Here is a 16,378-nt window from a genome sequence, read left to right as displayed (position 1 = left end):
GGAAGACTTATGTCTTTGTCCTCTTACTTTCAAGCTTTTTTTTTTATTCTTCCCTGATTTAAGACTTCTCCTCTCTACACTGACAGTAAGGTATTTCTCGCCAGCAGATTATAAGTCACTCTGGGCTATTATTCAAGTACAAAGTCCTGGCCTCTCTGCATTTAGACCAAATATAATATCCTTCATGCATACATTATCTGTCTTCCTATTATCTGGTATGATTTCTGAATTAAATTTCAGCAATGTAATATTGGCTTGAAGAGAGAATTTCTTTATAGGCTAGTCAAAGGTTAAAATACCAATCAAAATAACACTGCATATGCACCAAGACATTTTAATATTCCTAAACCCTGTGATTGTAAGGACATAATATTTTTTCCTGATTACCCCAAAGGCAACACATGCTTACAAGACAGCTACGGCAGAGAGAAACTTCAGAGTTCAGATGGTACATAATATCCTATTTAGCAGTGACACAAAAAGAAGATCCCAGTACCAGAATCAAACCAGGCTTAGAGCCATCAACTCCTCATTTCAATGCAAATGGGATTGGCTATTAAGCATCTCTAAGACCTCATCCTTGAAAACGATGTCTGCTACGCAAAGTACCTTTTTGAGATTAATCCACTTCTTGAAGTAATCAGGAACTGGCAGACCCAAGCACTGGCATTGTCCTGGCAGCCTAAGAAAAAGAGAAAAAATAGTTTGATTCTATTACAGTACAGGCATTTTTATTAAGCTCTTATGGTAGTTGTAAGATTACGGAGATTCCAACCAGCTAAAAAGCTACTGAATGAAAAATTTGTATTCTGTTTTCTATCTTATAAACCTCACAGAAATACCCTCATCATTTTAATATATCAAATAAAATAAGACCACTTACATACTATAATACTGGCATAAGCATTAGATAAGAACACAATTGTTTGTATTGCTATCATTCTTCATAAGGGTACCGCCTCAAAAATTGCCATGTAACTGTTTTTTTGAACTATAGAGACCTAGTGATGGCACTCTTACACTATGAAGAAATTAACCTGGTAGATTTAGCAGTTTCAAAAGCCTTGTGGCTCACAACACAATATTGACATTCTGAAAAACTAAAAAAAATATAACAATTGCAATACAGTTTTATGAACTTTATCTATTTCAGAGCTGAACATTGTTATGATGTTATAGTATTTGTTGCAGGACTTTTATAAAATGTGCATTAAACATCATATTACAGCTGAATCCTGATGGATTTAAATTTGATACATTTTTGACAGGAGCTCAAGTGAATTTAAAAGGTTCCAAACCTTGGAGCTACAGCCAGAAAATATACCAGAAATAACACCTTGAATGAGGAACACCTGAATATTTTGCAGTAGGACTAAACCTGCATTATGTCAAGGAAATTGATACCTCCAGGGATGTTCAGGGCAGTAATCAAAGCAAGTGGTTCAAATGTTGTCCTAAAATGTAAAACCAGCTAATGTTCATCATCCGAACTCAGCTGTTTGTGTATAATATATAAGTAATAGTGAATGTACTTTACAGATGTTTTTCTAACCACATCAGTGCAGTATTTCTGTTGCCAAGTGATGTAGAACCAAAGGTATTTTAAATGAGCAGCAGTATGGTATGACCAGATTATTTGTTTTTAATGGAAAATTCTAAGAACAGGTACTAGCTTGGACATAAATATTTTTATGACACAAATCTCCCCATAGATAAAGTTCTAAAGAAGGTTTAAATGAAAACTATTGTTTCTGATATGAAATCTGTAGCTCACTCTCCTGACTTTTAAGCCATTCCAATAAAAATATATTTAGATCAAGGTTTCTGTAGACCGTTTATAAAATGTGATCGATCTGTAAATCTGTAGTATCTCAGCCCATTTAGTCATTCATGCTGCAACTGAATCTAAATTAAAACACTTCATTATACGAAATATGATGTTTTAGAAGCTGTAGCTGTACAGAAGATGACTGACAAAATTCAATGTGCTGAAAAATGAAAAACATGAATAATTGGGCCACATTTTATGCTTGGACATCCAAATATTGTGTATGTAATGGGTTGAATGGGAGATGATCTGGCCCATTGCAATTCTATGTTTGGATTAGGTATGGATTTATCTCGAGAGTCAACTACGAATAGTGAATTCATTTAGAAGAAAAAAGGATTTCCCTAATATCAGTTGCATGGACAAGACTTGCTTTGAGCAGTGCAAATGATAGCATTCAAATTAAAGTAAAGGACATAAAGAAGCCTGCTTATTAATTACTGATCAAATAAATTTGTATATTTTTTTCTAAAAAAATTAATTTCTCCTCTTCCAAATTATTTAACATCGAATTTGATATTGCGCTTCATTAGCAACACCGTGGCAGTTTTGGTGGAAGGAAGGGGCAAACTGGACTTACCAATCCATAAAATGTATGAATTATATATTTGCTTTGAAAAAACAGCCAAATTCTGGATTATCTGCAGCAACACTAACGACTCTTTATACATTTTGAAGTTAAAAACAATGCAGTATTTACCAGCGGGTCATTCTGTGAAAATTCTGCAGCTGGCCAACATAGAACCAGAAAGAATATGCAAAACGCAACAAATCTTTTATATATTATTCTCAAAAAAAAAATCTGAATTGAAAAGTGCAGTTTGGTTGGAGTATTAAAGTCAATGGACCATCATGACTCGATGTAAAACACTAAGATAAGAGTGTTATCTCCAAGGGTCAAGACAGGTGTTGGTGAGGTAAAGCTGGGTGTCATCAGTGTACATATGAAGACTTAGGTTTGTTGTTGGTGGGAAAAACTCATCATCATCATAGGCAGTCCCTCGGGGTCGAGGATAACTTGCTTTCACACTACAAATGAGGTGACTGATGAACTCATTTTAAACCGTGGAAGATGCCTGTGCATGAATTCTTTTAACGTGAGGTGGCCGTTGCACACTAGCCACCACACAGGCTTGATAGAGCAAGGTCTCGGTCCAGTGGCAAGGGGATCCAAGACGATTGGAGACCAGGCTCTGCCGCATGTGCCAATACATACACACAAACTCAAACATACTCCTACTGTCCTCCTTCCCACAGGACCTCTCTCTACATGGAATTCATAGTACGCAATGTGAGCCTCATGACCTCACAGCCAAGGGACAAACTACATTAAGTACTTATTGCAAACCGAGGCTATGTAAGATCCTGTAGAATACAAAGAAATTCACTGAGGTGCAGCAGTACATAATACAAACAAATCCCTTGCAGTACAGAAATGTAATAACACTAAGTACCAAGTGTAAATAACAAATAAAGAATCAGATGCTCTACATGCAGCCTATACATAATGTCACAATGATTCCTAACTACCTGTCTTGGGTAAAAATTGATTACCAAAATAATTTCAATAATGTGACTCATTACTAAAATAATCCTGAAAAATTTCAAGTTCTACATCCATTGAAGCAAGTTAAAGTCAAATTAACACCAGTTTCAGAGGCTGCATCACAATTGAGTTATATTAATTATTTCTGTGTATTCAGATAATTTCTAAAGAGAATGGGAAATTACAGTGTCAGCTGCGGCCCAGTGGGTAGCACTTTTGCCTCTGAGTCAGAGACTCCAGAGACTTGAGCACATAATCCAGGCTGACATTCCAGTGCAGTACTGAGGGACTGCTGCACTGTTAGAGATGCCTTCTTTCAGATGAGGTGTTAAACTGAGGCCATGTCTGTCCCCTCGGGCACTATTTTGAATAAGATCAGGTTAGTTCTCCCGGTGTCTTGGTCAATATTTATCCCTCAACCAACATCACTAAAAACAGATTATATGATCATTATCACATTGCTATTTGTGGGACCTTGTTGTGTGCAAATTGGCTGCCCCATTTCCTACATTACCACAGTGACTAAACTTTAAATAAAGTACTTTATCAGCTGTAAAGTGCTTTGGAATGTCCTGAGGTCGTGAAACATGCTTTATAAATGCAAGTCTTATTTTACAGGTAAGATTCTTGTAGTACTGCGACTTTCTTTCAAGAATGAGATTTTAAAATATGTCCAATACACTGAAGACAAGTTTAATAATCTTACGTAGAATTACATAGAAATGACAACATGGAAATTGGTTGTTGAGCATAACCAGTCTGGAGTTGGTATTCATCCGCCACGCAGTAATCTTAATCCCATGTGCCCTTCTTTATCCTCCTTTCCATCTACCATCTATCTAACCTATAATTGAAAGTTGAAATGGTCTCTGCTTCACTGACTAACTCCAGTATTCTATTCCACAGCCTCACAACCCTGAGTAAAAAGTTTCTCCTATATTTGACCCTGAAATGAGCTTTCGACCACATACCCGCAGCATATCTAAGACCACCTATTTCCACCTCCGTAACATTGCCTGTCTCCGACCCTGCCTCACCTCATCTGTTGCTGAAGCACTCATCCATGCCTTTGTTACCTTTAGATTTGACCATTCTAATGCACTCCTGGCTGGCCTCCCACATTCTACCCCACGTAAACTAGAGGTGATCCAAAACTCGGCTGCCCGTGTCCTAACTCGCACCAAGTTCCACGAACCCATCACCCCTGTGCTCGCTGACTTACACTGGCTTCTGGGTAAGCAACGCCTCAATTTCAAAATTCTCATCCTTATTTTCAAATCATTCCATGGCCTCACCCTTCCCTATCTATGTAATCTCCTTCAGCCGCACAAACCCACCCCCCGCCCCGAAATGTCTGCGCTCCTCTAATTCTGTCCACTTGAGTACCCCTGATTATAATCGCTCAACCATCGGTGGCCATGCCCTCTGTTGCCTAGGCCCCAAGCTCTGGAACTCCCTACCTAAACCTCTCCACCTCTCTTTCCTCCTTCAAGACGCTCCTTAAAACGCTCCTTAAAACATACCTCTTTGACCAAGCTTTTGGTCACTTGCACTAATTTCTACTTATGCGGCTTGGTGTCAAATTTTTTTATCTCATAATACTCCTGCAAAGTGCCTCGAGACATTTCCCTACGTTAAAGGTGCTATATAAATGCAAGTTATGGTTATTGTTCTCTGTCCTATATCTCTTACATTTAATCTTATATCCATGTCCCCTCAACCACTGGAAACAATCTGTTCCTATCTACTGTCCTACACTTTCATAATTTTAAACATCGAGACAAAGTTAATTGGCATCTGGAAAAATATGTCTTAATAAATGAAAGCCAGCACAGATCTGCTGAAGGCAAATCGTAGAGGGCTGATGAGGGGAGTGCGGCTGATGTTGTGCATATGGACTTTCAAAAGGCTTTTGATAAAGTACCACATATAATAGGCTTGTTAGCAACATTGAAACCCATGGGATTAAAGGGGCAGTGGCTGCATGGATACAACATTGGCTAAGGGATAGAAAGCAGAGAAGGTTTTTCAGATTGAAGTATAGAGTGGTGTCCCCCAGGGGTCAGTATTAGGACCACTGCTCTTTTTGATATTAATGACCTGGACTTGGGCATAATTGCAAAGTTTGCAGAGGACAAGAAACTAGGAATTGTAGTAAATAGTAAGGAGGATAGTAGCAGACTTCAGGAGGACATAGACAGACTGATGAAATTGGCAGACACACAGCAGATGAAATTTAACAGAGAGAATTGTGAAGTGATTAATATGGGTAGGAAGAATGAAGAGAGGAAATGTAAACTAAATGGCAAAATGTTAAAGTGAGTGCAGGAACAGAGAGACCTGTGGGGGGTGCATACACAAGTCTTTGAAGTGGCAGGACCAAGTTGATAAGGCTGTTAAAAGGTGTACAGGATCCTTGGCTTTATAAACAGAGGCATAGAGTACAAAAGCAAGGAAGTTATGCTAAACCTTTGTTTGGGCCCCAGCTGGAGTATTGTGGCCAATTCTGGGCACGTCACTTTAAAAAAGATGTCAAGGCCGTGGAGAGGGTGCAGAGAAGATTTACTAGAATGGTACCAGGGATGAAAGACTTCAGTTACATGGAAAATCTAGAGAAAGAGGGGTTGTTGATCTTTGAGCAGAGAAGATTAAAGGAAGATTTTATAGAGGTGTTAAAAATCATGAAGGGTTTTGATAGATTATATAAGGAGTATTTGTTTCCAGTGGCAGAAGGGTCGGTAATCACAGAACACAGATTTAAGGTAACTGGCAAAAGGACCAGAGGTGACACAAGGGGAAAAAAAAGTATGCAAATGTATGATAATCTGGAATGCACTGCCTGAAAGGGTGGTGGAAGTAGATTCAATAATAACTTTCAAAAAGGAAATTGGATAAATACTTGAAAGGGAATGATTTGTTGGGCTATAGAAAAAAATATCTCTTTCACCGGCACCGGCACAGACACGGTGGGCTGATGGCCTCCTTCTGTGTCTTAAATTTCTATGATTCAGTGATGGGCCGAATGGCCTCCTTCTGTGCTGCATGATGTATTGAAAACATCCCATAATCTCCTCTGTTCGTCATTGTATATTAATATTATTTCTCAGTCATTAACAGTCAATTATTATACTTGAAACAATTACTTCAAAAGTTGTTAATCCTTCAGTATGGTCCCAACACATGAACACATGGAGCATCCTACCAATCAGTGTCCACAGTGGCAAAAAGAGAGGACAACACTGCCCCACAACTCCATGGTGCAGCACAGTATGCAATATAACCTGAATTTACAGATAGTATAAATCATCTGGTTGCCTCAGTTAAATTACAATCTTGTAATGATTCCCATAGATTGATTATCTGATGCAAAAATTTGTACGCCGTCTGTCTTTGTTACATTGCCTGTTGTACTTCGTTATTCCACCAAATATATATTCCAATATAAAATTACTCCTGGGTAACCATTACTCTTTATAACCATTTCTTGGCATCCATTCATTGCTGAAAATGCATTAGTTTCTGTATAATCATTCCAGCGTGTTTTATTCTCCGTAAATTTTATAAATACACTCCTTCCTTTTATCCTATTCAATACTTTAGAATTATAGATGTAACAACACAGAAAACGGCCATTTAATCAATCGATTCTGGACCAGTGTCTTTCTCCACAGAATTAATTCCATTCTTGTGCTTCACTCCCCATACTCCTCTTTTCAAGCAACTATCTAGCTCCCTTAAGAAAGAAAACATGGGCCCTGAATTCCCACAGGCTTTCTGCCACTGCACTACTGTAACTTCGACGGATATGCAGCGGAAATCTCGAGCAAAGTTACAGCAGCGCTGTGGCAGCAAGTCCAAGGAAATTCATCGTCAATGTCTCTGTTTCAACAACCGTTTTTGGCAGAAAATTGCACATTCTAACTATCCTCTATCTAAATATTTTTTTCTAACCTTTAATTTTTTGCAATTATGTTTAATTTGTGCCCTATTGTTACTACCTCACTGACCAGTGGACACAATCCATCACTATTTACCTCATCATAACCCTTCATAAGTCAAGTTATCCCATAACCTTCCCAGGTCTTGTGAAAAAAATTTTCCTTCATGATTATAACCCCTCAATCTTGGTACTTTGAGTGAACCGGCTGCACCTTTTCCATTGCTTTTATATATTTCCCATAATGGGGTGCAAAAAATATATACAATATGTTAACTGCGGCCTAATCAAAGTCTTGTACAAGTTCAGCATTCTCTCCCTGCTTTCACATTCTGTTCCTCTAGATACAATACCAAGGATTCTGTGGCCTTATCGTCTTGTGCTGCCACCTTAAATGACCTAGGTATCTGCATACCGAGATTCTTCTGCTCCTTTATATAGCGGAAGGAGCAGCGTGGCAGCCTAGCCCAACAGTCTGCGCGGCCCCCGGCCTGCGAGCACTATTGGAGCACGCCGGGGAGTGGAAGGAGCAGCGTGGCAGCCTAGCCCAGCAGTTTGCGCGGCTCCCGGCCTGCGAGCACCATCGGAGCAGGCCGGGGAGTGGGAGGAGCAGTGTGGCAGCATATCACTCCAGGGAGCAACGCGTGCTGGAGCAAGAGAGCAATGGCAGTGAAGAGTGACGTCATCAAGGTTCAGGTCGGTAATTGGAGCGTTGGCAGATACTGCAGGAGCGGCGAGGTCGGGGCGAAGAAGCAGCAAGAGACTGTAGAGGGACGTGATCGGGGCCCAGGAGAGGCGTGAGTTCAGGGCCCAGAAAAGACAAGGGCCCAGGGGCAGCACGGGCCAGCCCACACTGCGATATGTGTGCGCACTAGGTCCATGCAGCAGAGAGGGTCTCCAGTCGTCTTGGTTAATCCTTGCTACTGGACCAAGACCTAGCTCTGTCAAGCCTATGTGGTGGCTGGTGTGCAACAGTCACCACATGTTAAAAAAATCCAAGCACAGGCATCTTCCACGCTTCAAGATTTAGTTCGGACCTGGAATTTTAGGTCCATCATTGAAACACCTGTGAACTTTTTGACGTGGAAGCAAGTCATCCTCGATTCGAGGGGCTGCCTAGGATATGATATTCTATGTAAAATTTTAAGCTGTATTTTCTTTCCCTATTTAGTCTTCCTTTCTGCTAGTCGATCGATGTCCTCCTGTAATCTTTCACAATTGTCGTCACAATTTACCAAGTTTCAGCACGACTCACCAAACACCGCCATTCTGGGAAACTACTTTTACTTTTGCCATCCAACAATTTCTCGATCCATATGGCCATATTCCCTTTAATTCCATGTGCGATTATCTTTTTCACAAGACTTTGGTGAATGTACCCCATCATGTGCTTTCTGAAAATATGCATAAACCATATCTATTGCATTTCTTTATCAATCTCTCTGTTATTTCTTCAAAGGATTCGATAAGATTAGTCAAACACGATTGTGTTTTAGAAATCCATGCTGACTGGCTCTGATTAGCTCATGTTTCTCCAGATTCTTAGCAATTTTATCACATATTATAGATTCTTAACAGTTTATCAACCAGTCGACAATTTCCTGTTTTATCCCAGTGTTTATTCTTCAAGGTCATCCTGCAAAGCCATCTGCAGTGTTCCCCATGGAAAGGCAGCAGCTTTCTACCAGCCATGCTGCAGCCTCGGGGGTAGCACTTCGTAGGGGCATTAGAATAGGCAAAGGGACATGAAAGACAGGCACTAAGGGAATGCAAAAGGGTAATTAGCAGACTTTATAATGTAATATTGGAATGAATCATTTATAAATTATGTTTGGAATGTTTGTTGGTGGTGGATTTCATTTCAGCATTGTGCCCAAGAGGAAGCTGTGATGTTCCGTGACCGAGGGATGTTAACGTGGGGAAGTGTTGAGCAATGGGGTTTCATTCAGGGGAACTGGAATGTGATGATACTCTCACAATCAGCCCATCTGGAACGAGGATTTGCAGGCTGCCTCCTCCTGAGGTGGTCGCAGAACCGTGGTGGCAATGGCTGCGCCCTCCTGATGGCCAATTTGTGGAGGATGTAGCAGACCACCACAGTGAATACTGGAGACCTCCTCCTGAGTGGTCATGGCAGTGGGACCATTGCTTGAACACCCTTATTGTCTGCTCAATGAGGTTCCTTGTGGCAGTATGGCTATCATTATAGGATTACTGACCACAAGCAGTGGGTTATGAAGGGGAATCATCAGCCAGGCGTAGAACGGATAGCCCTCATCTGACACAGGATGAAGGCATCATGACTATTTCTTATGTTCTTATGACTGCTGCCAGGATATCAATCATTCACCATCATGATGTGCTTGGCATGGTCGCACACCAACTGCACATTTGCAATTAAGATACATCTCAGCATTGATATGTGGTGCCTGAAAAGCCATGTGTGTACAGTCGATAGTGCCCTGCACCATGACAAAGCCCAATATCCTGGCAAAGCTATGTGCATGTTCCTCTTGTTATTCTCTGCTTAGAGAGAAGACAATGAAGTCCCTTCTCCTGGAGTACAGAGCCTATGTGACCTCCCGGATGCAGCAATGGACAGCGAACTGAGATGTTTGCTATGTCGCCTGTTCCAGCCTGGAAGGATCTGCTGGTGAAAAAATTCAGGGCCTTGGTCACCTTGAGTGCCACTGGCAGCGTCATCATTGCCCTGCTCTGAGGCTGCAGGCCTGGTTCCAAGACACAGTTCTGTGACCACTTCCTTGATGACGCAGAGTTGCCGAATGCACTGCTCCTGGCGTAGACGCAGGTATGAGAATTGCTCCCTGAAGACCTTAGATGGGTTAAGGCCTCCTGCTGAGAGCCCTCCTCCTCCCTCTGTGAGCAGCTTGTCTTTACTGCCTCTGCTCCATCTCCTTGACATGCTGCAGCGTGAGGGGTCTTCAACTGGAGCCCCCATGATTGGGAGTAAGTGGCGTAGTCAGAGGCCTTCCAGTTGCAGCCAACAGCTTCCCAATGTCCAGCAGCACTCTGTGCACACTTTAACAACATTATAAATGTTTTCCAGGAAGCCAGTATGGATATAAACTCTGCAAGTGCCATTACAAGAGAAATAATGAGGTTGGATATATCCCTTTAAATAGCACTGGTGCGGGGTCCCTTGTGCAGCTAAATGCATGTTGACATCATAATTTGTCTACTCTGCATACTGCCAGCGCATGCACGTCCCACCTATGCTATCACCCTCACCAAGATGGCGACCAGTACGGGCCACGTCGGAAGGGTGCACAAGTGAGATGGCTGCCATTTTTTTCCTCGAAACTGGCCTTAATTGCCGGTGCGAAGGTGTCGGATTTCGTGGCCTAAATGCTTCTTTTTAAAAATTTGATCTAATCTTCTTGTTCATCCGTGGAACAGTCTTTAATATATTCTGCAATATCTATGCTCCTCTAATTCTGGCCTCTTGAGCATCCGTGATTTAAATTATTTTTTCAAAAATGTACTTTATTCATATAAAATTTTCACAATACATTGGAAAATAGTTCAGTACCTTGTGGTTAGCAATTCCATACAATTCGTTTGGATGCTGACAGCAGTTCCATACAATGCACTAGCGTGCATTTCATTTCAAGGTACAGTTTAGTACAATCCGTAAATCACGTTACATGTAGTACTGTGCAAATAAGGATATTACATGGAGCAGATAAGAACAGGTTTACATTCTGTGATTTTAATTTTTTTTTTTTAATTTTTTTTTTAATTTTTCGTTGCCAATCTTTCCAATTCTTTGTCAAATCACAAACGCCAGAGGTCACCTTGCACACATGAAGGATCACTCTGCGCCAATGCTCTTAGCCAAAAGGCCTAGAGCCACTGCACCGTTCCTGGAAGTACTGCAATACCAGGTTCATGCCATGGAGGTGGATGGGTCAGGCCCCCCACACACCTCCGTGGAGGTGGATGGGTCAATCCACCCCACCCACCTCCTATTTCCAAAAAGCATAGGAGAACCACCTTCCTGATCCAGGGAGAACCACTTTGGGGTCATGGTTACTCCCTTGTCAGGTCAGTTACGCATGATCTTAGCCAAAAGGCAGATAAGACCAGATACTACACTTGATCTTAGCCAAAAGGCCAAGAAGCGATAATTGCTCAACCATTGGTGGCCGTGCCTTCAGGTGCCAAGGCCCTAAGCTCTGGAATTCCCTCCCTAAATGTCACTGCCTCTACTTCTTTTGGACATCTGGCCTAATTTCTCCTTATGTGGCTCGGTGTCAAATTTTGTTTTATAACACGCTTGTGAAAGCCTTGGGACATTGTACTATGTTAAAGGTGCGATATAAATACAAGTTCTTCTTGTTGTTTCTTATTGGAATGTACTTAATTTGCATCTTTATGATTCTTGTAATGATTATTCTGTTACTGATTTACTATTCTATTTACCAATTTTTCCTTCTATTTAATCTACATAAGGTTACTTTTTATTTCAATATAATTTTCTCTTTTTCTTCCAGTTCAAAAATCTTTGTCCTCAACTTTTAATTTTTCTTTTCTGTTCTTAAATTGAACTGAATTTTTGTGCCCAAGTTTGCCCACCCACTTATAACAGCACACCTTCATGAGGTGCGCGACTTTGTAAAAAAAAAAACGCGCCTAAAACTTACCTCGGTATTCTCCCCGCTGCTGGAACGTTGCAGGCCCTTGGCATAACGCAGCAGAAGCAGTGGGGGGCCTTGCTGGATCAACTTAGCCGGCCGGTGGGAGGGGGGGTGCTAGGGCCCAGCGTGTTTGAGAGTGCCGGCATCAGAAACACCAGCCTGCTACTTACTGCGTGCCTCCCGGCCGAAGGGCTTGCCGGTGCGGCGTGTCGTGCCCGAAAGGACTCTCTTCCTGCTGCTTGCCTGCCTCCTGCCCGCTCTTAGCCCTGGCCGCAGGGCTTGCTTGCCGGTGCGGCATGTCGTCCTCGAATGGCTCTTCTCCTCCTCCTGCTGCTTGCCTGCCTCCCGCCCGCCCCTAGCCCTGGCAGAATGGCTTGCTTGCCAGTGCGGCATGTCATGTCCCGAAGGGCTCTCCTGCTGCTTTTGTGCGTGTTGCAGTGGGCAAGGTAGGACTTTTTTCATAGTTATTTATTTATTTTTCATTTATACTTGAGGATGGTTTGTATGCTTCTTTAGGAAGCTAGGAGTTAAATTAAAAAGTAGGACCTCAAAGGTTTGGTACCAGTGCCACGTGCTAGTCAGAGTAGGAATAGCTGGATAGTTCAGATGAATACGTGGCTTGAGGAATGGTGCAAGGGGGAGGGATTCAAATTCCTGGGACATTGGAACCGGTTCTGGGAGGATGGGACCAGTACAAACCGGACGGTCTGCATCTAGGCAGGAACGGAACCAATGTCCAAGGCGGAGTATTTACTAGTGCTGTTGGGGAAGGTTTAAACTAAAATGGCAGGGGGATGGGAACCTATGCAGGAAGGCAGAGGGAAGTAAAAGGGGGGCAGAAGCAAAAGGTAGGAAGGAGAAAAGTAAGAGTGGAGAGCAGAGAAATCAAGGACAAAAATCAAAAAGGGCCACATTACAACATAATTCTAAAAGGACAAAGCGTGTTAAAAATACAAGCCTGAAGGCTCTGTGTCTCAATGCAAGGAGCATTCGTAATAAGTAGGATGAATTAACTGCACAGATAGCTGTTAACTGATATGATGTAATTGGGATTACAGAGGCATGGCTCCAGGATGATCATGGCTGGGAACTCAACATCCAGGGGTATTCAATATTCAGAAAGGATAGACAGAAAGGAAAAGGAGGTGGGGTAGCGTTGCTGGTTAAAGAGGAGATTAACGCAAGAGTAAGGAAGGACATTAGCTTGGATGATGTAGAATCTGTATGGGTAGAGCTGCGGAACACCAAAGGGCAGAAAACGCTAGTGGGAGTTGTGTACAGACCACCAAACAGTGGTAGTGAGTTTGGGGATGGCATCAATCAGGAAATTAGGGATGCTAGCAATAAAGGTACAGCAGTCATCATGGGTGACTTTAATCTACATATAGATTGGGCTAACCAAACTGGTAGCAATATTGTGGAGAAGGATTTCCTGGAGTGTATTAGGGATGGTTTTCGAGACCAATATGTCGAGGGGCCAACTAGAGAGCAGGTCATCCTAGACTGGGTGTTGTGTAATGAGAGGGGATTAATTTGCAATCTTGTCATGCGAGGCCCCTTGGGGAAGAGTGGCCATAATATAGTAGAATTCTTCATTAACATGGAGAGTGACACAGAGACCATGGTACTGACTTAAAGAAAGATAACTTCAATGGTATGAGACATGAATTGGCTAGGATAGACTGGCAAATGATACTTAAAGGGTTGACGGTAGATAGGCAATGGCAGACATTTAAAGATCACATGGATGAACTACAACAATTTTACATACCTGTTTGGCGTAAAAATAAAACGGGGAAGGTGGCTCAACCGTGGCTAACAAGGGAAGTTAGGGATCGTGTTAAATCCAAGGAAGAGGCATATTAATTGGCCAGAAAAAGCAGCAAACCTGAGGACTGGGAGAAATTTAGAATTCAGCAGAGGAGGACTAAGGGTTTATTTAAGAGGGGGAAAATAGAGTATGAGAGTAAGCTTGCAGGAAACATAAAAACTGACTACAAAAGCTTCGAAAGATCTGTGAAGAGAAAAAGATTAGTGAAGACTAATGCAGGTCCCCTTGCAGTCAGAATCAGGTGAATTCATAATGGGGAACAAGGAAATGGCAGACCAATTGAACAAATACTTTGATTCTGTCTTCATTAAGGAAGACACGAATAACCTCCCGAAAATACTAAGGGACCGAGAGTCTAGTGAGAAGGACGAACTGAGGGATCTGAGGGAAATCCTTATTAGTCAAGAAATGGTGTTAGGGAAATTGATGGGGTTGAAGGCCGTTAAATCCCCAGGGCCTGATAGTTTACATCCCAGAGTACTTAAGGAAGTGGCCCTAGAAATAGTAGATGCATTGGTGGTCATTTTCCAACATTCCATGGACTCTGGATCAGTTCCTATGGATTGGAGGGTAGTTAATGTAATCCCACTTTTTAAAAAAGGAGGGAGAGAGAAAACAGGGAATTATAGACTGGTTAGCCCAACATCGGTGGTGGGGAAAATGTTGGAATCAATTATTAAAGATGTAATAGTAGCACATTTGGAAAGCAGTGACAGGATTGGTCCAAGTCAGCATGGATTTATGAAAGGGAAATCATGTTTGACAAATCTTCTGGAATGTTTTGAGGATGTAACTAGTAGAGTGGACAAGGGAAAACCAGCGGATGCGGTGTATTTGGACTTTCAAAAGGCTTTTGACAAGGTCCCACACAAGAGATTAGTGTGCAAAATTAAAGCACATGGGATTGGGGATAATGTATTGATGTGGATAGAAAACTGGTTGGCAGACAGGAAGCAGAGAGTGGGAATAAACAGGTCCTTTTCAGAATGGCAGGCAGTGACTAGTGGGGTACCGCAAGGTTCAGTGCTGGGATCCCAGCTATTTACAATATATATTAATGATTTGGATGAAGGAATTGAGTGTAATATCTCCAAGTTTGCAGATGACACTAAGCTGAGTGGCAGTGTGAGCTGTGAGGAGGATGCTAAGAGGCTTCAGGGTGACTTGGACAGGTTAGGTGAGTGGGCAAATGCATGACAGATGCAGTATAATGTGGATAAGTGTGAGGTTATCCACTTTGGTGGCAAAAACAGAAAGGCAGATTATCAAAATGGTGGCAGATTAGTAAAAGGGGAGGTGCAACGAGACCTGGGTGTCATGGTACATCAGTCATTGAAAGTAGGCATACAAGTACAGCAGGCAGTAAAGAAAGCAAATGGCATGTTGGCCTTCATAGCGAGAGGATTTGAGTATAGGTACAGGGCCTTGGTGAGACCACACCTTGAGTATTGTGCAGTTTTGGTCTCCTAATCTGAGGAAGGACATTCTTGCTATTGAGGGAGTGCAGCGAAGGTTCACCAAACTGATTCCTGGGATGGCAGGATTGAACTATGAAGAAAGACTGGATCGACTAGGCTTAGCTTCATTGGAATTTAGAAGAATGAGAGGGGATCTTATAGAAGCACATAAAATTCTGACGGGATTGGACAGGTTAGATGCAGGAAGAATGTTCCTGATGTTGGGGAAGTCCAAAACCAGAAGTCACTGTCTAAGGATAAGTGATAAGTCATATAGGACTGAAATGAGGAAAAACTTTTTCACCCAGAGAATTGTGAACCTATGGAATTCTCTACCACAGAAAATTGTTGAGTCCAGTTTGTTGGATATATTCAAAAGGGAGTTAGATGTGGCCCTTATGGCTAAAGGGATCAGGGGGTATGGAGAGAAGGCAGGAGTGGGGTACTGAAGTTGCATGATCAGCCATGATCATATTGAATGGTGGTGCAGGCTCGAAGGGCCTGATCCTGCACCTATTTTCTATGTTGTTGTGAAGATGTTTAGTGCTTTGCAAGGTCCTCTCACGTCCCTTTCCACTCCCCCCCCACTCCACCGCCACCACCCCACCCCCCCCGACCCCTCCCCCCCACTCCCCCCACGCCCCCTCCTATCTCTGACTACCTGCGCTGATTTCTTAGCTCACCACAAGGATTTTCTGTGTGGACACAAGTGGCCATATACGCCAGCCTTAGTTAGTTTGGAGTAACGTTTAGCTGTCTAAACTTGCTTACATGGCCAAGACAGGCGTAAATGGTTGGTAACACCCCCTTTTGAAAAAAAAACTGAAAAAAAATCTAACTAACTCATTTACACATTAAATGGGCAGAATTGCGATTTTTAAGATACTCCAAAAAATCTAGTTGCTTCAAAAAAAACGGAGTAACTCCTGGGCAAACTTGGGCCCATATTGTGATCACTGCTTCACAAATGTTTCCTGATTTTTAGGTCACCTATTTACTTCACTTCATTACCCAGAGCCAGAAAAAGTAGTACTTCATTGCTTGTTCGAATAGTAACACATTGGGACTATTTTCTCAGTCAAACACATTGCAATAAACACCAATGCAGCAAAAATCTTACT

General features: G+C 42.1%; 1 protein-coding gene and 1 pseudogene across 9 annotated transcripts in view; both read right to left on the bottom strand.

Annotated features, from left to right (window-relative positions):
- Positions 1–16,378, bottom strand: part of LOC139268074 (ERI1 exoribonuclease 3-like) — a 535,481-nt gene that overhangs the window by 401,416 nt on the left and 117,687 nt on the right. For all 9 annotated transcript variants that reach the window (XM_070886065.1, XM_070886072.1, XM_070886073.1 and 6 more), the window contains exon 6: positions 610–682. In XM_070886065.1, coding sequence (XP_070742166.1) covers positions 610–682 — 73 coding nt within the window. The remainder of the gene's footprint in view (positions 1–609; positions 683–16,378) is intronic.
- LOC139269885 (U2 spliceosomal RNA) lies at positions 11,180–11,457 on the bottom strand (annotated as a pseudogene).

The sequence above is a fragment of the Pristiophorus japonicus genome, chromosome 8 (genome assembly GCF_044704955.1).
Source record: "Pristiophorus japonicus isolate sPriJap1 chromosome 8, sPriJap1.hap1, whole genome shotgun sequence".
Classification (NCBI taxonomy): Eukaryota; Metazoa; Chordata; class Chondrichthyes; family Pristiophoridae; genus Pristiophorus; species Pristiophorus japonicus.
The sequence above is the reverse complement of the archived record's forward strand: the minus strand, read 5'-3'. Positions and strand labels throughout refer to the sequence as shown.